Genomic DNA, 21,995 nt, shown 5'->3' on the forward strand with positions numbered 1-21,995 from the left:
ATGAACCAGGTGTAGAATGGTAGAAAGGGAGTAGGAAGCTGTTAAACTTGAGGTGCAAAGGAGGGAATTGGGGAAAGTTTGATCTAGTGACTTCTGACTTCTGAGTCCAGTAGGAGAAGACAGGATCATTTGTGGTAGAGAGAATTGGGAGTGCTTTGATTGGAGTTTAAAGGAAAGGGAGGACATTTTTTAAAAAGCTGTGTTGAGGGGTGCCTGGATGGCTCAGTTGGTTAAGCGTCTGACTCTTGATTTCGGTTCGGGTCATGATCTCATGGTTTGTGGGATCAAATCCAGCATCGGGCTCTGCACTGGTGGTGTGGAGCCTACTTGGGGTTCTCTCTCTGCCTCTCCCCTGCTCATGTATGTGCGCTTGGTGTGTGTGTGTCTCTCTCTCAAACATTTAAAAAAAAAAAAGCCAACCATGGTTGATATGTGGTTCACTCTGATGGATTTCTACATATATAATTTATCTACTAAAAGAGGGCCCAGGGTGTAATGGTTTTTGTCCAGTGAGAAGTCAGCTATAGAGCATAGTGTTTGAGTTACTGAAAATTAAGATTAAATTGGAATAAAGTTGGGCAGAGATGTAGGTATCCTGTTGCATGTAACATTGGTAAACTTTTCATACTACTGTGGCAGAAATGCAAGTGTTTGTGTGTCCTGAGGTGACAATGTTAAAAGAAAGACAAGGCATCTGGTAACCATCTACAACTCTGTGGAAGCCACTGAGGAACTATCATCTTTGATATTTAGCCTTATATAAGCAGCCATCTTTAGATTTTGATGAGCACAAGAAAAAAAATTAATCTCCATTCCAGTAGGGTCATTGTCTCTCTTATCTGCTTGCATGTTCTTTTTGGAGGCATTGCAAAAAAACAATACTACATACTATTTGAGTAACCTTGGACAAATTGTATAACTTTCTTAAAAGTCAATATAATAATTATACCTAATTAGAATAAGAATGTGAACAGTTTGATAAGCGTCTGGTAGATACTCATTTACATTAATTCCTTTCCTAAAGCCTATAATATCCTGTTGAATACCAAGAAAGAAATTCTTTTCACTCAGATCCTTCCTTTGTCCTGACCGTCGCTCCATTCTGATTGTTTCATTCTGGAAAAATGGACATTTTTCACTTATCCAGCCTCACTCCATTGATGTGCTTTGTCTTCCTGTCTCTTCAGACAGTGTGATTGACTCAAAAAAAAATTTTCCAGCTTCACTATGCTGCCATCAAAATTGGAGCTAGGGCCAGCGTGACAGAATAGGCCTAAGCCCCACAAGGCCAAGCAAAGAAAGGATCAAACCAGAATTGTCTAGCCATTTACATTGCCTGCTCTGGCCTTCTAGAACTAGCTTCCTGCCATAAGAGTTCCTTCTGGGAAACAAAACATTTTAGGGTCCAGTAAGTTTGGAAAACACTGTATATTATATCTGCCTCTCAAATTCATATACAATTAAGTGCTTTGAGAAATAGCACAGTGAAGAAACCTGTTGAACTTTATTCACTTCAGCTTCTCCCACAGTTATTGAACCAGAGCTTTCTTTTTGAGAAATACCTATTAATATCCCATGACCCTTCTGGTTCCCATCTGCTTTTTTCTCCTTCAAGTGCCTAACATCAGAAAGAGGTTGCATGCCTCCCAAACATGTTAAGATGGGCAAGTTCTTGGAACTCGTGTTCTTACATAACATTTCACTGTTTGCTTTCTGATCTTCCAGGCTGAGCTTCTGTCTCCATACTTGTTTTGACTGATTTATTCTTTCTTCCTGTGTAGCCCAGTGCATGGAAAGCTAACAGAATGGAACACAAATCAGGATCCCTTTCCTCGAGCCGGGAGTCTGCTTTTACCAGTCCAATCTCTGTTACCAAACCAGTAGTACTGGCTGGTGGTGCAGTTTTAAGCTCTCCTAAAGAGGTGAGTGAGGACAAGGCCAAACAGCCTTTTCTAAAACTACCATTTCTCATTTACTTACATATGCTAAGATACACGGTATGACATGTACAGCTCTAATTCCATTTCCTTTGTAGCTGTGCTTCTCTGAGTCATTTCTTGACCCCATTAGCGTCTAAAGATGGACAGTAGCTGAGTAGTTAGTAGTTGCTCTGTAGTAGACTATGTTAGACCGGCATCATTTCTCGAGACTATAAAAAAATGAAAGAGATGCTGTATAAACTATACAGTCTTAACTGCAAAAACCCTGTAAAGCTGAAGTCTGTTTATATGAAAAGGATAGTTTGTTTTTGGTAAAAGACAGACTGGTAAATAGGCTGCCAGATTCTGGAAACCACTTCCAAATAGAAGTGACCCAGAGAATTCCAGTTCTTGCTCTTTGCTGTCAGGAGCAACCTATTTGTGATATTTGCCCAGAGTCCCTCCAGCACTACTCCTCCAATTGAGATCAGCTCCTCTCGCCTGACCAAGCTGACCCGCCGAACTACCGACAGGAAGAGTGAGTTCCTGAAGACTCTGAAGGATGACCGGAATGGAGACTTTTCAGAGAACAGAGACTGTGACAAGCTGGAGGATGTAAGACCATAGGAATTTTCTGGGCAACATAGGGGTTTTCCCGTGTTGTATTTATGCTTTTTTAAAGTCTTGAATTGGTCAGTGCTATAAGAAGTTGGTAAACTTACAGAAGCTTTTATCAGTTAGGATTATATTTAGTTGCAATATAAGAAAATCTGACAGGGTACCTGGGTGGCTGAGTCGGTTAAGCATCTGACTTCGGCTCAGGTCATCATCTCATGGTTCGAGAGTTCAAGTCCCACTGCGGGCTCTCTGCTGTAAGCACAGAGCCCACTTTGGATCCCTCTGTTCCCCCCAACCTTAGAAATACATTTAAAAAAATTAGAAAATCTGACAAACAAAACCGTAAAGCCAAGAGGGTTTTGTTTTGTTTTGTTTTTGTTCTGTATCCTACAACAGGAGAGTTAGAGGTTGCAGTTTAAGAGGGTGAGCCTGGGGCACCTGGGTGGTACGGTTGGTTAAGTGTCCGACTTCAGCTCAGGTCATGATCTCACAGATTGTGAGTTCGAGCCCTACATCAGGCTCTGTGCTGACAGCTCTGAGCCTGGAGCCTGCTTCAGATTCTATGTCTCCCTCTCTCTCTGCCTCTCTCCTGCTCGTGTTCTTTCTCTCAAAAATAAACATTTAAAAAAACTAAAAATAAAAAAAATACGAGGGTGAGTTCCTTGGTATTATCAAGAAACTTGTAAGTTTTAGTCAACTTGGGCTTGGCTAGTTAATGCACCTCTATACTACCCATCCATGTTCTGGTTAGAAAAAGGACAAAGAGGGGCGCCTGGGTGGCGCAGTCGGTTAAGCGTCCGACTTCAGCCGGGTCACGATCTCGCGGTCCGTGAATTCGAGCCCCGCGTCAGGCTCTGGGCTGATGGCTCAGAGCCTGGAGCCTGTTTCCGATTCTGTGTCTCCCTCTCTCTCTGCCCCTCCCCCGTTCGTGCTCTGTCTCTCTCTGTCCCAAAAATAAATAAACGTTGAAAAAAAAAAGAAAGAAAAGAAAAAGGACAAAGAGCGAAAAACCTGAAAGAGGATGACGTCTCCCTTCTTTAAGTGCTTTCTTAAAAGCCCCATCCTGCAATTTGCATGTATACAACATTGGCCAACTGTCGGATAGCAAAACCTAGCTGCAGAACTCTAGGAAAGTGAACTTTTTTTTTTTTTTTTTTTTTTTTTTTTACCCTGGGATAATGACCTGAGCCAAAATCAAGTGTCAGACGCTCTCAGTTGACTTGAGCCACCCAGGTACCCGAAAGTGAACTTTTTAAAGCTGAGCACAGTTCTTTAGACCAAATGATTGCATGGGTATTGCATAGGGATCTAATAGCTCTGCCACCATTGACATAACCTGAAGTTAAGATCCTGACTAGTTGGTAATACTTTGGAAATCTTAGTAAGGTGAGCAAGTCCTCATTATTAAATAGGAAGACTTTTGAACTGAAGTTGTTTTCTGAAAAGCACTTCCCTCAATCCTGACTCCTTAATTTTGTAGATTACTTTTCTTGCCACAAAGGATCATTAAACCAAGTGTGTCCTTATTTCAGTTGGAGGACAACAGCACACCAGAACCAAAGGAAAATGGAGAGGAAGGCTGTCATCAAAATGGTCTTAGTCTCCCTGTAGAGGAGGAAGGGGAAGTCCTCTCACATTCTCTGGAAGCAGAGCACAGGTAAGGGAATATCAGATCACAGTGGATGCTGTGTATGGCCTGCGAGAAGCTTGAACATACTTAAGACATTTCACATCTGGTCTGGCATACAGAGAGAAGTGTCCATTAGCACAATAACGTGTTCTCTCTGTATGCCCCTGCTTGACCTATTGCCCGCTAGGCATTGCTTTACAGATTTGCCAGCTTTTTTTACACTTTCCTCTCCAAGGCTTTCATGTAGTTTAGTTTCAGATTCAGTTTATAACTCTGGGTGGAAAGGGGAACCGGTTTTCTGGGACTGTTGTGCTGGCCGTTGGGCCCTCCTAACCCAAGTGAGCAGTTCCAAGAGGCCTTTAAAGGGCCTTGGGAGGCATGAGACCCCCATGGGTGGAGTGCATTCTTTTATTTATTTATTTATTTATTTATTTATTTATTTATTTTAATTTTTTTTTTTTTTTCAACGTGTATTTATTTTTGGGACAGAGAGAGACAGAGCATGAACGGGGGAGGGGCAGAGAGAGAGGGAGACACAGTATCAGAAACAGGCTCCAGGCTCTGTGCCATCAGCCCAGAGCCCGACGCGGGGCTTGAACTCACGGACCGCGAGATCGTGACCTGGCTGAAGTCGGACGCTTAACCGACTGCGCCACCCAGGCGCCCCTGGAGTGCATTCTTTTTTTTTTTTTTAATTTTTTTTTTTTTTCAACGTTTATTTATTTTTGGGACAGAGAGAGACAGAGCATGAACGGGGAGGGGCAGAGAGAGAGGGAGACACAGAATCGGAAACAGGCTCCAGGCTCTGAGCCATCAGCCCAGAGCCTGACGCGGGGCTCGAACTCCCGGACCGCGAGATCGTGACCTGGCTGAAGTCGGACGCTTAACCGACTGCGCCACCCAGGCGCCCCTGGAGTGCATTCTTTTTTTTTTTTTTAATTTTTTTTTTTTTTCAACGTTTATTTATTTTTGGGACAGAGAGAGACAGAGCATGAACGGGGAGGGGCAGAGAGAGAGGGAGACACAGAATCGGAAACAGGCTCCAGGCTCTGAGCCATCAGCCCAGAGCCTGACGCGGGGCTCGAACTCCCGGACCGCGAGATCGTGACCTGGCTGAAGTCGGACGCTTAACCGACTGCGCCACCCAGGCGCCCCTGGAGTGCATTCTTTTAATGAGGGCCTCAAACACAGAGCAGCCAGCTCTCTGGGCAACTAACTAGATGGCAGATAGGGCCTGCCATGTTTGGCAGTCCCTTCCTGAAAGGAGGTTCCTGTCCAGAATAACTTTAGGAGTCAGCAAGATCACAAGAGTATGAAGGAGACCACAATGCCATGAACTTGAAAGAAAACTTAGGTACATGTGGAACTGTACTAATTTGCTTACGAGAGACAAAAGTGAGATTTCTTCCTCTGTTTTGTCTATGGGATAGAGAGGGCCCTTGCATTTTGGCTCTTATGCAATCTTATTTTCTGCTCTACTATCTCTTCTCTATAGCCCTTGTGCTCTGGAAAGAGCAACTGTGGAGATCCCTCATTTAATTCAAGCACCTAAGTTGCCATAATTAAAGTTTACCCCGCTGGGGAGGAAAGAAAAATCCAAGTGGGTACCATTGCCCCTAGACAAGTAAGTTTTTTCTGAAAAGTTGTGGGCTTCCCACTTATGCTTAAAGGTGTCATGTTTTTTTGTTTTTTTTGTTTTGTTTTGTTTTTGTTTTGCCTTACCTCCCTCTACAAGGTTATTGAAAGCAATGGGATGGCAAGAGTATCCTGAAAATGATGAGAATTGCCTCCCCCTCACAGAGGATGAGCTCAGAGAGTTCCACATGAAGACAGAGCAGGTATGTCATAAACCTTTCCTGGAGACCAGTTAATAACCAGGAGAGGAAGGAGTCAGAACAGTCCTTGTCCTTAGGGAGCCCCAGTTTAGTGTAAGAAAAGGACCTTGGAGAAGAAAATATAAAGTAAGTTGTCATAGTAAAAATAAAGAGAAGTGTATCACTTCCTAGGCAATATGGATCTCCAGTAGGTGGATACAAAATCTAGGTCAGTAGTTTGCAGATTTCAGAAGGTAGTATAGTCTTTCATCCTGGCAGCTCTAACTCCTTATCAGAACCACAAGACTGTGTCCAAAGCTAGGGGCTCAGCCCTTGGTCTCTAGAGAAGCAAGCTCACCCTCCCCTGCCTTCAGCGTTATGGTTTCCCTCAGATACTCTGGCCAGAGCCAAGAAACGACATATTTGAATTCATTCAACAAATGTTTGGAGTCTTTGAGTGAAACACTGCCAGATCCTAGGGTTTATAGCAGTGAGCAAGATTAATGGAGTCTCTACAAACCTCATGGAGCCTAAATTCTGGTGGTATTTATATTTATATTTTATTTACATGTATTTGTATTTATGGCATTTATGTTTAAAGCACAAATAACAGTATCAAGTCCTATAAAGAGAAATTACAGGCTGACAGAAAAATTTTGCTACTCAGAACTATTCCCTCAGTCATTGTCATCATCTGAGAACTTGGAGAAATAGAGAATCTGAAACCCTACCTACTGAAATCAGAATCTGCATTTAAAAAAAATCATTAAATGATTGATTTGCACATTAAACTTTGAAAAGCACAGCTATATGAAATCTTTAATCTCTCAGAAGGGCGCCGTCCACATTCTGCCTAGAATTGAGTTGAGGCCTGGCCTTTTCCAGGTCCCATTACCAGTGTCGTTTTTGATGGTTTTCTTTTTTTCTTTCCCATGCTAACCATAGCTGAGAAGAAATGGCTTTGGGAAGAATGGCTTTTTGCAGAGCCGCAGTTCCAGCCTGTTTTCCCCATGGAGAAGCACTTGTAAAGCAGAGTTTGAGGACTCAGACACGGAAACCAGTAGCAGTGAAACATCAGATGACGATGCCTGGAAGTAGGCATATAAATGTTCACAAATCTGACCCAGGAAACTCAGCTTGTGTGTTTAGAGAGTATACAAAAGAAATTGTTCTTTTCCTTTTCTTATGTTGTTGTTGAATACTTATGCACAAGGGAAATAATCATATCCCAAAGAGAGAGCAATTGGCTTGTTTAGCTTTTGTTGTTGTTCTTCCCTGTTATCTGCTTAATAGAAGTTTGTGTGATGGGAAAAATTTTTTAAATACACACACACAGACACAGTATATATGGGGCGATGCACAGGTGGGAGCTGGCAGTGCAGAGAGGAGGAGACACCGGTCTGCAGCAACAGCTTCTACTACCAGCCCTTGGGGCACTCACCCCTGTGCTCAAGCAATCATTGTCAATGACAAAGTGACTATTGAAGTTATAATTGTATTAAATTAATGCTAATAATTTGGATATTTTATTTTATTTTTGGCTGCTCGGGTAACGATAGCCCTTAACCAAGCATACATGGTTTTCTTTTTCTCTTTTTTTTTTTTTTTTTCCTTTTTGGGTACAGCTGTAAAATATTTGGATATAGGAAATGTGTTATTCTTGCAGCCTTGATATTCAGGGTGGATTGTAAAATATAAATTTTTGTGAGATTTCAAAGATTAAGATTATTTTGATAACATTATTTACAGATTTAAAAGATGTGGTTATCACAAGTCTGTTGAGGGGGAAAACTACTGCATAAAATAACTAACTTGGAATAAATATTTTGCATCAGTTTGGATTGTCTTGTGTAAGAAGTATATTTCCTTTAAAATTAGATGAGTGGATTCTTTGGGGAAATACTTTTAGAAGTCTGAGGGAAATCTGAATTCAAACACACCTGTTTCTCCTTTTAGTAGATACTTTTCTGATGCAGAAGAATTTGTGCAATAAATTACCCATAATAAAATCAGAAACCCAAGTTTCCTTCCTGAAACTGATTTTCACTGCTTAAGTATTTACCAGTGTGCATATTTTAAGGAAGGTTTATGTCTCAGTTTCCTGCTAAATAAGAACATGGGAAAGGGTTTGAGCCAGTGCTGTCTGGGTGACCAGTGGAGGAGGTATATTTTTTCATTCAACGTACACTTCCCCAGCAAGGCTCTGGGGATGCAGGGAGTGCCCAGCCCAGTAGGAAAGAAAATAAAGTTACATTAAAAATGAAACCTTAGTCCAAAATTTGATGGACCAGGTAGAAGTTAAACCAAACAGATACACTGGCACTCTTTGGCCATCCCTACAGTGGCTATAGAGGTCTAAGATCATACTCTAATAGGAGACCAGCAGCAGAGTAACAGGCCTCATTGCATGTTAGATGACTAACTTGTAGTGTCTTCAGAAGGGGTAGAGGCCTAGAGGCAGAAAGACTAGCATGACATTTGTTGGATTCTAAAGGCTAGGAAGGCAGAGACCCTATCTGCCACACTATTATATAGTCTTCTCCTGCTAGTGTTACAAGTAGTCCAAGTGGAAATGTTGATTGAGCAATAAAAACTATCATATTTCATTGAATATATCTATTTGAAGACATTCTTTTATGTAGTAATAAGAAAACTTGGCAGTTACTACATTGTCGATCCTGATTTCAGTGTTAAAATGTGGGAAAAACGTGCATATTAGAATCCATGAATACTATAAATGAATTAAGTTGCAAAAGTATTAAACCAGACATGAGAAATTGGTTGAGATAGAAATATCGTACCTGTTTAGCCTTGGGCTTTGCTCCTAACTAGCTTTCACAGAACAGATTTCTAAAAATGTGCCCTTCTCCCTTGGACTTAAGCTGGACTGAGATCACATGCTTTGAAACGCTTTGCAAGCTGTTGCTGGTCATATCTTGGCCTTACATGGGGAGGGGGTGTTGCTACCTTAAGTCTCTATCTTGTTTAGAAAAGGGAGTTTGTTTTGGAAACATGGGGCTAAGTCAGAGCTCCTGCCTCTGATGGATGCAGATCTTTGGGGAGGTGGCAGAGAGATCTGACCCACAAGAAGGGCCTCCCTGGCCCCGGCCAGCTCAAGTGAAAGCTTACCCTCATCTGATAAATTTATAATGTCTTCCCTGAACTTTCCATTCCTTGGCCTGTGTGGACTATCTTTCCTCTATAGCCAAACAAACAAAACCCAAAAAACAGGAATCAGGGAATGGGTGTTAGGGAGAGACCCCTGGCCTTGGTGTGACTTGGTTATGCAAAAGCTGTGGTTTCTTCCAGAGAGGCACAGTGCAAAGAAGAGCTTTTCAGCCTACAGGAAAGACAGGTTTCCTGGAAGAAAACCCAGAAGGGCCGATTGCTTCCATTCCCAGGTGTTCCCTAGAATGGAGAATGGGGCTAACTTGGGTAACCTCCATTTGGGGGAAAACAAGAATGAACAAGATGACACCTCCCTGCTGGAGGCTATTCAGTGGCCAGCAATCGGGAGTAATGGGGCCCAGCCAGCCTAGGAGACAGCTGTTTGTTCCCCTTTATATAAGCAGAGAAACAGATATTAAAAGGGACTTGCCCATGCTCATGTAATTAGAGCAGTCCTTGTGACACTTTTTAGGGGCTCCTCCCAAAGGTGGCCTTTTTCCCGCCCATGCTCCAGACCTGCCTAGACTTGTAGTTGTTTCCCAGGTTGCTAAATCTCCTCCCCAAACATAAACTTAATCTAAACTCAGTAAACCTGGCCTTTCCTCTCTGCCTCTGGCTTTCTGTTTCAAACTCCTCTCCCATTCCCCTGCCCTCTGTCCTGTCTTCTGCAGGTCTTGTCTGGTGTCAGGAAAGGGATCCCATTCCATGGCCTCCTACTCTGGGGAGCCAGGGCTCCTGTCCTGTGGGTCCTGTGACATGGTTTTCCGCTCCTGGGCCCTGCTGGCTACCCACACTCAGCGCTTCTGCATTGGCCATCTGACCCGAGAGGTAACACCTGGTGCACACCCCTCAACAGGCCGCCTCTGGCCAAACCGGGCGGGTATTCAAACAACTCTTTGAGGATTTCTCATCCCACACCCTGTCGCCAGGTTGTGCCACAAGGACAACAGGGCATCTCAGACCAAGAGGCCAGCAAATTGGCTCTGAAGAAGCTAACGGAGGAGGTACTCTTGGCTCAAAATTCAGCGTCCTCCCCAAGCCTACAGATCAGGCAGATTATAGGTCGGATTACTCCTAACAGAGATCGCGCGTTCCTGTTATCTCCAGGTGCAGCGGCTGTGGCTGTACCTACAGGAAATGCAACCCTGGATAACAGAGGTCCCCCGAAGATCAGAAGGGCTCCGAAGACGTTGTGAGGCGCTGACTCAGGGCCCCACCCCAGAAGCTGCTGGAAGCCCGGGAGAGAGGCTTTGGGCATTGCAAAGGACTCACGCAAAGCGGATGGTGGAGACGAAGGCACAGAGCCTTGCCCTGGAGCGACGCAACGAGGGTGAGGGGAAAGGAGAGGGGGACTAAGGGCCCGCTCCGCCCCTCGCCCTTCGGATTTGAGTTTGTTGGCCCCGTTGCGACCCAATCCCTTACCGCCTCAGAACTGAGCCAACGCCTCCAAGGTTTGGCCCAGACCCGGGGCGGAATATCACGTCTTATCGGCCTGGAGCGGGAGCTTCGAGAACTCAGGGCAGAAGGCCGGCGAACGCGGGGAGCTCTAGAAGTGCTAGGGGCGCACGTTCAGCAGCTACAACCAGAGTCCGGGTGAGAGCCGGCTCGGGGAATTCGGTAGCTCAGCTGAGCTGGCTTGGGGGCGGGGCTGGGGCTGGGCGGGACCCTCGGGAGGGCGGGACGCGCGAGGCTCCAGCCCCTAAACCGCTGGAAAGCTGCGAGTGTTAGGTCGGGAAGGGGCGGGGCTTTCGGAGGCCTGGCGTCTGGATCTGTAATACCTTTTCCGCGCCGGTATCCCTCTACTCCAGGACCGGGCTCAACCCCTTGCGACAGGCAGAACTCTGTTGTCCGGTACTACAGGCCAACCCAGGGACTCTGGCTGCCGAGATCGGGTGAGGTCCCGGGCCCGGGTACGGCATGGGCGAAGCGCTGATCAGCTCTGGAAAGACGCTGCTGCCTTTTTGTCCCCTACTCCCTCCCTAGGGCCCTGCGCGAGGCCTATGTTCGAGGCGGGGGCCGGGACCCCGGCGTTTTGGGCCAGATATGTCAGTTGCAAGTGGAGGCCTCAACACTGGAGCTGCAGCGGTTGCGGACTCGCAGGGGTGAACAGGAGGGGTCCGGGGGGCCGGCCAGGAGTGCCTCTCAGATGCGGTGGTCTTAATTGTGGGAGGAGGAAAAGGGCGGTTGAAGGAGGTGATGAGGGAGGCATGAGGACCACCTGAGCAAAAAACCCAGAAGTATAAAACCTGGGTGGTCTTTGTGGCAATGGCTAGAATGTTACCTGACAAGTCCAGCCTTGTCCAAAGAGACCTAAAGCTGGAGAACTCAGAATCTCACCAGCTGGTCACCAGAGGTCAGAGGTGACAGGTCGGACTTTTCATCGCAGGAAGGAAGGCAGATGCCACACTGGGGGAGCTTCTAGTAGTGGAAGCTGAAAACCGGCGCCTGGAGGCAGAAATCCTGGCCTTGCAGATGCAGAGAGGCGCAGGCCCTGCGTCCTGGCTTCAGCGAGTACCCGTCCCAGGTCACCTAGCTCAATCAGACCAAGCTCGGAAGAGGGGGTTAGAGGGACCATGTGTGGGGAATGAGGCTGGTGTTTACATGCTGTCCGTCCTTGTTTACGTGCATCTCCAGGTGTCCATGCACCTAGGCTCCCGGGGGGAGGGTTATCTCAGCGCTGTTACTTGCTGCGTCCTGCTTAGGGGTGCCCTACTCTTAATTCTGCTCCCAGGGCCTAGGAAGCTGCCACCTGCCGCGAATCCCAGCCCAAGTCTGAGAAGGAGGGAAGATCCCCCACGCCTCCCACCCCGGGTGGCTCCCCCACTGCCACCAATTCCACACCCCACAGGTGTCCTATTGAGTGGCACAGAAGAGGCTGTGAGGACCCAGGGGTTTGGTGGGGGAGGGTGGCAGGCAGTTCTGTTTTGTGCAGTTGGGGAAGCATGAACACCTGGGAGGCTTTCCGGGGTCCACTCTTTCCCAACCACAGCCGCTGCCTCCTGGAACCATGACCAGAAACCTAGGCCTGGATGCACACTTCCTCCTGCCCACTTCTGACGTTCTGGGCCCTGCACCCTACGACCCTGGGTGAGGCGGGCTTCCTCTTTTGACATCCTCTGTGACTTGGCCATCACTTTTAATTAAGGAGACCACTAGGACAAGTGAGGGTTGAGGGGGTCAAGGTTAAGAGGAGCTGGGGGTGTGTTTATGTGTAGGTGCCAGCTGAGACCTGTGTTCTTCAGGGCTGGTTTGGTCATTTTCTATGACTTCCTTCGGGGACTTGAGGCTTCTTGGATTTGGGTGCAACTACTGACCGGTTTGACCCGAGATGGACAGGATACAGGAGGGGTCACAGCATTGCCCCCAGCCCTTTGCTTGCCCCCACCTCCAGCTCCTGGGCCCATGGGCAACTGTGCCATCCTTGCCAGCAGGCAGCCTGTACCCAGGTCAGTATGTGGAGATTGGCTTTGGTGCCACATTTTGAGGCTTTTCCCTCATTCTGAGTTTTCTCCTGTGTACATAGGGCCACTGGCTCTGAGGGCTATCCTAGGAAGGGAGAACAGTTCTGACACCTTGTTTTGGTTCTAGACTGCTACCTTCACCATCGGTATCCTTGGTCTGTGAGCTACAGGCCTGGCAGGGGCTGGCATGGGCTACAGCACCACGGCCCAAGGCTTGGGCCTCACTGGTGTTATTTGACCGGGATCAAAGAGTGCTAAGTGGTCACTGGCGTATTCCACTTCGGGCCCTTCCTCTGGACCCCAGCCTTAGCCTTGGGCAGCTGAATGGGATTCCCCAGGTAAGTGTGGATTAACGAGGACTGGGTCTACTCCAGGTACAGATGCATTACTATTTCATCTCTCTCCAGGTAGGTCAGGCTGAGCTCTTTCTGCGACTGGTTAATGCAAGAGATGCAGGTGTCCAGACACTGGCAGAGATCAATCCAGCAAGTGCCCAGGAATACCAGTACCCACCTCTGGTGAGGGCCCACCTGGAGCTAGGGGCACCACAGGTGTGATTGGTGTGGTTAATTGCCGATATTTGCTGACCACCATGTGCCAAGTTATCAAGTGCTGTGAATGAACTCATTTAACCCTCATACATCCTATTAGGTAGATCTAGGTAAATGGATAAGGAAATCAGAGAACAATGAGGTTAACTTGGTTTACATTGGGTAGTCAAGACAAACCTCTTGCTAAAGATACACTTTCTTCTCCCCGTTCCACAGATGTCCAGTTCGCCTTCACTGGAAGCCAGCTCCCTTGCCCCAAAAGCTGGCTTTGTTGATCCCCCTCCTCCCACAGAAGAGCCCCTCAGCAGTCAAGGTTTGAGACGAGGGTTTGGGCCCTCATCACAGCTTTGACCTACCCCCCTCTGGCTTTGAGTCTAGGAAAATATGGGCAGGAGTAGCTTAACATGCAGAGATCTAGGATTTGAAGTTGCCAGACCTGCAGTTTTACTACTACACCTTCTGAAGGTCTAGGAGCAAATAGCAGATAAAAGCTCCAACGGCTTTACCACCTTTCAAAAATACTTTTGTAAAACAGATGTGGCGATTAAGTGAATGTAAGGTTATTTGCAATACTACCTGGCATCTAAATCCTTTCAAAGATGAGCAAGGGCACTCTTTAATTCATTAAAGGAACTTGAACTTATTCCCACGTTTCTTGCTAAAGCCTGTCTTGTTGCCACACTTCTTCATTCATATCCAAGCTTCCTCAGGACATCCTCTGGGAAGCCATCCAGGCTCTAAAGGTCCCATAAACTAGGAGCTCCCATATCTTACACACTTGTAGAGGGTCACTTGTGAAATCTGGCTGAAATTTGATATTAGGCCTAAAACTTTCAGGACTTGGTACATGCAATACGAAGGCATCTTCAGGAAGATCTGCAGCCATGAGTTACCATAACCAGCCCAGAAAAACTCCATTTTCTCTTGTATTTAGGGGACAAAGTAATAAAGTGAAAAACTGCCTCTGACATTGGTTATTAAAATGGCAGGTTCTGACCTAGAGTCTAGTGCAGCAAAGTAGCCCTGTGGGTGGTCAGAATTAAATAACTCCTTTTAGGTAATGTAGGCCAGGCACTGTTTGGAATTCAGATCCAAACAATGCCTGATGCAGAACACGTAATTAAACTAAGGGTCAGGTCAGAGGCAGCTCATATATGGAGGCTCTCCATTTACCTTGCATCCTGGGCATCTGTGAGGTCCTAATGGGATGGCTTTAGTACCAGTATCCTAAGCACCAGCACCCTTAGACTGGGCAGACTTTCAACACCACCTTCCACATGGAAATACTCTAGGCAGTCAAGGATCCCAGTGAAGATTTTTTTTTTTTTTTTTTTTAACATTTAGTTGAGAGAGTAAGAGTGAGCAGAGGAGGGGCAGAGAAGGAGACACTGAATCTGAAAATCTTTAAACACAAGTTCAGACCAAGAGCTTTTTTAGCATCTTTATTTGAGAAGTCAAAACTGCAGATGGGGTAACAATTCGGATTCAAGTTGATAGTTTCAGCCTTTCTGTACAGAAAACAAAACTCCACCAACCAGCCTCCCCACAGATTCTCCCAAGCACATCCAAAGGGTCCAGTCTGTCCCTCAGCCACTTTCAAACCAGAAAGCTCATTTCTCTGTAATTAGCACACCAGTTCTCAAGGTTTCCCCCACCACTCCCTCACAAGTTTTCTTCAGAGTTCTTTTTCCAGACAGGATTATTGGCCCCCAGTTGGAGACTAAGTGGATAAAAGTACCAAGGGCTGACTCAGAGGCGGTTATCAGCTCACAAAGTCCATCAAACAGAAGTATCAGCACCAAAGAGCAAGATCTTCACCAAGTCTTGTTTTTGTAGCCCCCATCCAGGGACAGCACCACTGAAGGTTTGCAACACAGCTGAGTGCAGTATTTAAAATGGAAAAAGCATAGCACCATTGGAAGACAAAAGGCCTATAACCATGCTTGATTTAATTACCTCCACAATAGGTAGGAATTTGGATGAGAACAGTACAGAAAAGGAGTGGGGGTGCCTTTGGCCACTATACAAAACCTGGAGCGTTCCAAGGCACAGATTCAGCCAATGTTTAAGAAAAAAATCATCAAAGCCTCAACCTTTGCTTACAATCTTTATTGAAGTTATACAAAAAGAATCCCCCCAAAGTGAAAAAATACATTATATACAAAAACACTTTCCCTCAGGAGGAAGGCTCTGCGCCCTCTCTTAACATGCAGTGCTTTCAACTGTTGCTCCGGCCTCCACGGTCCCCTCCACTGCTGCCCGGCTTTCAGCCTGATTCTCAGCCTGGAAGACAAACAGGGAGCCTGGGCATAAATGACCCTACCTAGTTTAAGCCATTCTGTCTTATATATTGAGTAGAGGCCTTAGAGAAAGTAAACAGGTCTCTTAAAACCCTGCTTTTGCTCCCTACATGAATAACGGCAATGACCACAAAATATAAGGCCATTTCCTAAACTTTCTAGAATAGGGCTGACCACGTCAATGTTTATAGGTTACCTGGAAAGGAGGAAGCAGAAGTAACCCAATGGTCTTGCCAATTAAATACCTTCTCATACATTCATTAGGACGGGACCTGTGGTATGTATATAGTTTCCATCTGTCAATGGGACATCCTACATCCCATAACCAAATCGTTTCCTGCACAGTGGATTAACTGAATGCAACCCTTATAAAAACAAACAGGCTCAAGGTGGGGAACATGCACTTAGGAGGACCAGTTTCCCCAGGCCCTGAGAACAAGGGGAAATAAGGCAAGAGTCCAAGCCCTCTTAACTGCCCACCTCCTCCTCCATGTTTTCTGAAACTTCATTTCCACTGGAGACGGCATTCCCACTGCCTCCATTCACCTCCAGCTCTTGTTTGGCTTTCTTTGCATCATCTTTTCGGGGACTCTCTTCCTCTGGTTTCCTCTGAAGATATAATTGTGAGCTTCACAAATGTGCTGGATATTTTTAAAAGAACTGCAGAACTTTTTAACAGTCCCTTTACTCCTCTCCTCCCCTGCCGCTGCCACCCCATGGTTTTGCAGCACCAGGATCCACAGGTCTAAGGGTCTTCTCCCATGGCCACAGAGGCAGAAGCCAACCTGAGTTCAATACAATAAAGTGGTCTGCCAAAACATACCAATTCAGCCTCCCTACTGGAAAGGTGGGGTAGGGTAAGGAGATCTAAACAATAACCAAACCACAATTTTGGGAGTCAGAAACAAAGGAATCAGTCTCCCACAAGAGGAAAAAAAAAAAACTATTGTAACTACAGGCAGAGTCAGGAGTGTAAGTATCAGCAGGTCTGCTGCTGAATGACTACTGTCAAAACTTGCCTGCTTCCTAAGATGAGCCATGAGACCAAGTCTCCTCAGCAACTTTTCTGATTTGATACTCCTAGGCCAGAAGAGGCCTGGAAATTTTTGTTAGAAGACATATTCAAGTGAAAACTACGTTCACTCAAATCCTCACCAACTTTGCAAAATGAGTGTCTTATTGCATCAAATATTAGGGAATGCATTCCCCATGTATCATTTGAAGCAAAAAACAAAACAAAAAGACTGGAAAGACAGAAATGACCACATGTACATTTACCTTCTTTCTGACAAGGTGGGAAATATCAGTCACACAGTTAGATGAGGAAGCACCATCTGTTGGCTTTCTACTGGCAACCTGGCAAAAAGGACTTTGTTAGCAACGTACAGCTACATGAGGCCAACAGACCTGATGTTAAGTGACAAAAACCACCCGCATACTCACCATGGAGACTGAAGTGCCTCCTCCACTAGGAGTGAAACCTGAAGTAGAGCTCTCCACCTGTTTGGGAGGTGACAGACCCAAGTGGGGCCCAGGACAAAACCCACCAGGTCACCCACAGTCCTACAACGGTACTGACCATCCAAAAAACTGATTCTGATTAAGACCTCAAATACTAACGGGCTTCCTTATAGAAGCAATATCGTCCACCCACCTCTACCTACACCTGCCATCCCCAAACTGGGAGCTTAGGCAGTGTAGATGTTAAATTAACCCCTCTGTATCATGTCATCACCAGGAGGGTAGGACGCTCCCTGACATTCCAGCAGCCAAAAGCAGAGCCAGGAAATGTGGGGCTAAAAGCCATCAATACCTTGCTAATCTAAATAGGAGTTCTCAAAGATGGAAGTAATAGCTAACATTTATTAAGCGAACACTATTTGTACTGTCATAAGTATTTTAACCTACGTATTATTATCCCCATCTTACAGATGAGTCAACTAAGGCAAAGAAATGTTAAGTAACATGCCTATGGCCACACACAGTAAGCAGCAGATACAGAGCTCAAACCCAGTATGGCTCTAGAGTGTCTTCTCTTAAGCATTATACTATCTTAAGCATTATACTATCTGATAGGAATAATTAGGTAAATTCTCACATTCCTTCAAACAACCAGCTCCCTAGAAACCAAGTCATGGTTCCTAGACAAATGGAACACTAATACCATGATGACTTCCAACAATATCATACTATTACCAAAACTTTAAAAGGAAACCAAACCAACCAGAGTTGCTTTCAGAGCCAATTCAGCTACATTCCCACTACGCTGGGACTCCTTCGCATCTTCTATCTTCTCTCTAATTTCAGGTAGCAGTTCCTTCAGCTCCTCAATTTCTTTTTCATATTCAGAAGATGATCCATCAGCCTCCTTCATCTGCTCACTTAGTACAGCTACAAAAAACAGGCTAAAGTAATCACTAATAGTTAACCACAAGGGGATCCATTTTTTAAAAATCTTGTCAATTACTGGATCCACCAAGCTTAGCATCAAATAGCTGATGCTCACTCACCCATTCTCTTCTCAATTACTTCAATGGATTTGCTGAACTGTGCCACTGCCTCATCATACTGAGAGTTGTACCCATAGGCCAAGCCCAGCTGGTAGTGGGTCTCTGCAAGGAGACGGTCATGGGCTTCCAGGTACTGTTCTTGAAGGTTTAGGCAGGCCTGGAACTCCTCCACAGCTTGGACATAATTCTCTAATAAAGAGAAAAAGAAAAGCAAGCAAATGGATAGCATTTAATATTTCTAAATTTTATTTTTTATTTATTTAATATTTCTAAATTTTATTTTATTTTATTTATTTATTTTTTTAAACGTTTTATTTATTTTCGAGACAGAGAGAGACAGAGCTTGAACGGGGGAGGGGCAGAGAGAGAGAGGGAGACACAGAATTGGAAGAAGGCTCCAGGCTCTGAGCCATTAGCCCAGAGCCCGACGCAGGGCTCGAACTCACGGACCGCGAGATCATGACCTGAGCCGAAGTTGGACGCCCAACCGACTGAGCCACCCAGGCGCCCCAATATTTCTAAATTTTAGACTATCCTACAGGAATGCTCTATTTTACATTTCATTTTCTTTGTAGCATCTCTAGGATCCTTGACTATAAACAATATCAAAATAACAAAAAAAACAAAAAAAACTACTGAAAGACTTCAGTTAGGGGAGATTATTCACACAGCTCTAGGAGCTGTTGACTGTCCTTTAAAGCCAACTGCCCACAACTTATGATCAATCAAGCTGAATTTTAAGGAATTAGAGGAAGAATGGGGGCGGGGGGACATTAAAGGAGAGAGTAAAATGAAAAATGTATTACCAGATTCAACACTAACTTCTCCAAGTTTAAGATGTGCCTGCGCAGCATAAAGCTGAGCTTCTTTTGTTTCTTGCCTATAAGAAGGAAAAGATGATCAGAAACCTTAACAGCATTTGCCCAAGCCTAACTGGTATTCTATTTTCATTCAACCTCCGAACTCCCAACCTGAGCCTAGACACACCAAAAGTTTTACCTTTTAAAAATAATCTTTGCTAAATCCAGCATATCCCAGGCAAGCTCTAGATTCCCAATCTCTTCCTCTTCACTTTCTTGAAGAGACTAAAAAGTATATCCAAATCATTGGTATTAGGCAGCAGTACAAGACAGGCATCTTTAGATTACAAATCTAAATGTATAACTAAGAAAAAGCTATGATAATAATCAGGCATACCCTAGTAAGCTACAGTCCTACAAAAAGAAAGCAGAAATTGATACTGAACAAATAATTTACCTTGTTTTCAAGAATGGATTCATTTGGTGTTTCTTCAGCCTTGTCATTTTCTTTATCCTCCTCTTCTGAGCCTTCAGTTTCTGCAAGCAAAAATTACTCAGTATTGAGAATACTAAGGATATCTTTTAACTAGTCAGAAGTTCCAATAAATGTCGGTTGAATAACCTATATTCTGAGGTAGAACAGGCCAGATGCTAAGTCAGTTAATATTTGAACTGGATAGAAATATAAAGCCAGTGATTACAGTCTAATTCATGTGTAATCTAGATTTAAATTGTATAATCTTATGGCGTCTATGGTTCAGTGATCAGAAGGCTGAATGTTTTTCTTCTAAAAATCATTCCTGATCTCTCAGATCAAGACATATTAGCTATTGTAGCCTTTTGGTTACTAGAAGTTCCCATCTACTCAGCCAGAAGCAAATGGAGACCTCAGCCAGTGTTCCTGGGGTCTTTAGGCCACTTGTTAGAGAATACTAACAAGCTGACAAAGTATGAAAAGTTAAATTACCCCAGTCCATTCAGATCAAGAATGCTCAAGAGACTAGCTTTCCCACAACAGAGCTGTAGAGAGAAAAGCATAGTCCTTACCAACTCTCACCAATGAGCATGCCACAGACTCCAGCCAGCTCTAGCACATACAGAAATGAGTGAGCACTACCACAACCAATTATTCTACTCCAGTATAATGTTAAAATTTGCAGCCATACTGACACTGTATTTTACCATATTGGCATACACTCACAAGTCAAATGCCTAGTAGAAGGACACGCTGCTAATAGCTCTATTCACCACATGAAGCTCAGAATATCAAGCGATTAAAAATGGGCTTATAGGGGCACCTGGGTGGCTCAGTCGGTTAAGTGTCCGACCTGGCTCAGGTCATGACCTCGCTGTTTTTGAGTTCCAGCCCCGCATCAGGCTCTGTGCTGATAGCTCAGAGCCTGGAGTCTGCTTTAGATTCTGTGTCTCCCTCTCCCTCTGCCCCTCCCCTGCTCATGCTCTAACTCTGTCTTTCAATAATAAATAAACGTTAAAAAAAAAAATTTTTTTTTAAATGGGCTTATGGGGGCACAAACAATTCACAAACTGGGTAGAATGTGCCTACCTCTGCCATCTTTCATTAAGCATTTTTAACACAAGCAAAATATTGTCTGTTAACAAGCTATTATGGGAACATGAATATGGCAATTAGGCCTTAGGAAGTCAGGCTAAAGGACTTTTATCTGTCTAGCAATTCTGGTTCAGGATGGGAACAGGCAAAGAAAATTCCTAAACATTATAAATTAGTAGGACAATCTAACAAAGTCCTTTAAGAAGGGCACCTGGCCGGCACAGTCAATGGAATGTGTTAACTCTTGATCTCAAGATTTTAAGTTCTAGCACCACACTGGGTGTAGAGATTACTTAAATAGTAAAATTAAAGTTAAATTAAAAAAAGAAATCCTCTAAGAATCAATTACAAGTTACAAGCTAATTAACCTCTTTGGTAAACTGTTTTATCAAATGAGTCACTTTTCCCGTTGACCATGTGATTTAGTGCTTCTGAAATAAATACCCACCATCACACACCATTATATATCCATGCCCAAATTTCCAAGGTGTTTGTATACTTAGTACACTGTTAAGACTAGATGGTAATGAAGCCCGTTCTCCAGGAGAATATGCAAAACGGGTGAAGTAAATCTATGAAACATTTTACCTTCACAATTTGTAGAAAAAATTAACAAAATGTGTATGGTTATTCTCTATTTTTAATTATCTGGTATCTGTTCCTACTCATACCAGAATGCTAGGTGACATCTAATTTGGCATAAGGTCTTACTGAGTTTTACATCAAATTTTTAAACTAAAACTCTTATGATAATGTGAGAAAATATTGGTTTTCCTGCAGAAATTTGTACTACCTTCATGGGATGGTAGAGAAGCAGCTAGGTTAATGAGAAAGCCATTACTTTAAAGTGATACTTTCCAATCTGGTAACCTGTACTCAGGTATAAATAGGAATTGCCCTGATGTCCTCAGTAAAGTGATCTGTTAAAATATTTTCCAAATTTCTTTGAAAGTGGAATCTTCTTTGTAGTATGCCTATTATCATCCTTTGGAGAAAGGGAAACACAGTTTTATACCATTTCTCTAATTTGTTGCCTGTTCAAAAGTTAAGGGCACAGAATGGTGCAAAGAAGAAAATTCCTCTTAAAGACAAAGTAAAGGCAATCTGCTGGTTCTTTGGTTATTCTAGCACTCCCACAGGACTAAGTCAGGTAAACACTACAGACTGACCAGTAGTCTGAGCATGGCCAAGCTCTGTGCCTACAATTTAAAAACTGTTTACTTATTAATCCTATCTAGTGTGACAATCAGAAAAGAACAGATCAGTTATCTTTATTAGGGATAAATGCCATTTTAAGAGAGGTGGTAGAAAATGGGATTTTAAGAGAAAACCTCTGGGATACCTGGCTGCAGTTGGTAGTATATGTGACACTCGTGATTTTGGGGTTGTGAGTTTGAGCCCCCTGTTAAGTGTAGAGATTACTTAAAAATAAAATCTTAAGGGGCACCTAGTTGGCTCTGTCAGTTAAGCTTCCAACTTGGGCTTAGGTCATGATCTTACAGTTCAGGAGTTTAAGCCCCATGTTGGGCTCTGTGCTGATAGTTCAGAGCCTTGAGCCTGCTTCAGATTCTGTGTTTCCCTCTCTCTCTGTCTCTCAAAAATAAATAAACGTTAATTTTTTTTTTTTTTTTTTTTTAAATAAAATCTTAAGGGG

The 21,995-nt window shown here is 44.3% G+C and overlaps 3 protein-coding genes across 6 annotated transcripts in view; 2 read left to right on the forward strand and 1 right to left on the reverse strand.

The window, feature by feature from the left end:
- GPBP1L1 (GC-rich promoter binding protein 1 like 1) overlaps positions 1–7,822 on the forward strand; it is a 65,708-nt gene extending 57,886 nt beyond the window's left edge. For both annotated transcript variants that reach the window (XM_047085867.1, XM_047085868.1), the window contains exons 8-12: positions 1,782–1,922; positions 2,376–2,534; positions 4,070–4,194; positions 5,903–6,005; positions 6,927–7,822. In XM_047085867.1, coding sequence (XP_046941823.1) covers positions 1,782–1,922; positions 2,376–2,534; positions 4,070–4,194; positions 5,903–6,005; positions 6,927–7,079 — 681 coding nt within the window. In that variant the 3' untranslated portion in view covers positions 7,080–7,822. The remainder of the gene's footprint in view (positions 1–1,781; positions 1,923–2,375; positions 2,535–4,069; positions 4,195–5,902; positions 6,006–6,926) is intronic.
- A 2,020-nt stretch (positions 7,823–9,842) lies between these two features.
- On the forward strand, positions 9,843–14,398 carry CCDC17 (coiled-coil domain containing 17). Its single transcript, XM_047085873.1, is given in 13 exon segments — positions 9,843–10,070; positions 10,073–10,153; positions 10,257–10,479; positions 10,580–10,742; positions 10,958–11,041; positions 11,133–11,251; positions 11,536–12,033; positions 12,035–12,236; positions 12,392–12,595; positions 12,738–12,948; positions 13,018–13,128; positions 13,378–13,466; positions 13,468–14,398. Coding segments are annotated over 13 exon segments (2,298 nt in total). The 5' UTR covers positions 9,843–9,854; the 3' UTR covers positions 13,565–14,398.
- An 856-nt stretch (positions 14,399–15,254) lies between these two features.
- Positions 15,255–21,995, reverse strand: part of NASP (nuclear autoantigenic sperm protein) — a 44,326-nt gene continuing 37,585 nt past the window's right edge. For all 3 annotated transcript variants that reach the window (XM_047085871.1, XM_047085870.1, XM_047085869.1), the window contains 9 exons: positions 19,229–19,308; positions 18,971–19,056; positions 18,778–18,851; positions 17,972–18,160; positions 17,686–17,852; positions 16,905–16,961; positions 16,740–16,817; positions 15,942–16,070; positions 15,255–15,444 (listed from right to left, as the gene is read on the reverse strand). In XM_047085871.1, coding sequence (XP_046941827.1) covers positions 15,364–15,444; positions 15,942–16,070; positions 16,740–16,817; positions 16,905–16,961; positions 17,686–17,852; positions 17,972–18,160; positions 18,778–18,851; positions 18,971–19,056; positions 19,229–19,308 — 941 coding nt within the window. In that variant the 3' untranslated portion in view covers positions 15,255–15,363. The remainder of the gene's footprint in view (positions 15,445–15,941; positions 16,071–16,739; positions 16,818–16,904; positions 16,962–17,685; positions 17,853–17,971; positions 18,161–18,777; positions 18,852–18,970; positions 19,057–19,228; positions 19,309–21,995) is intronic.

This window comes from Lynx rufus, unplaced genomic scaffold (assembly GCF_022079265.1).
Source record: "Lynx rufus isolate CCGP_SWC_20201006 ecotype Redwood Valley unplaced genomic scaffold, mLynRuf1.p SCAF_2, whole genome shotgun sequence".
NCBI lineage: Eukaryota > Metazoa > Chordata > Mammalia > Carnivora > Felidae > Lynx > Lynx rufus.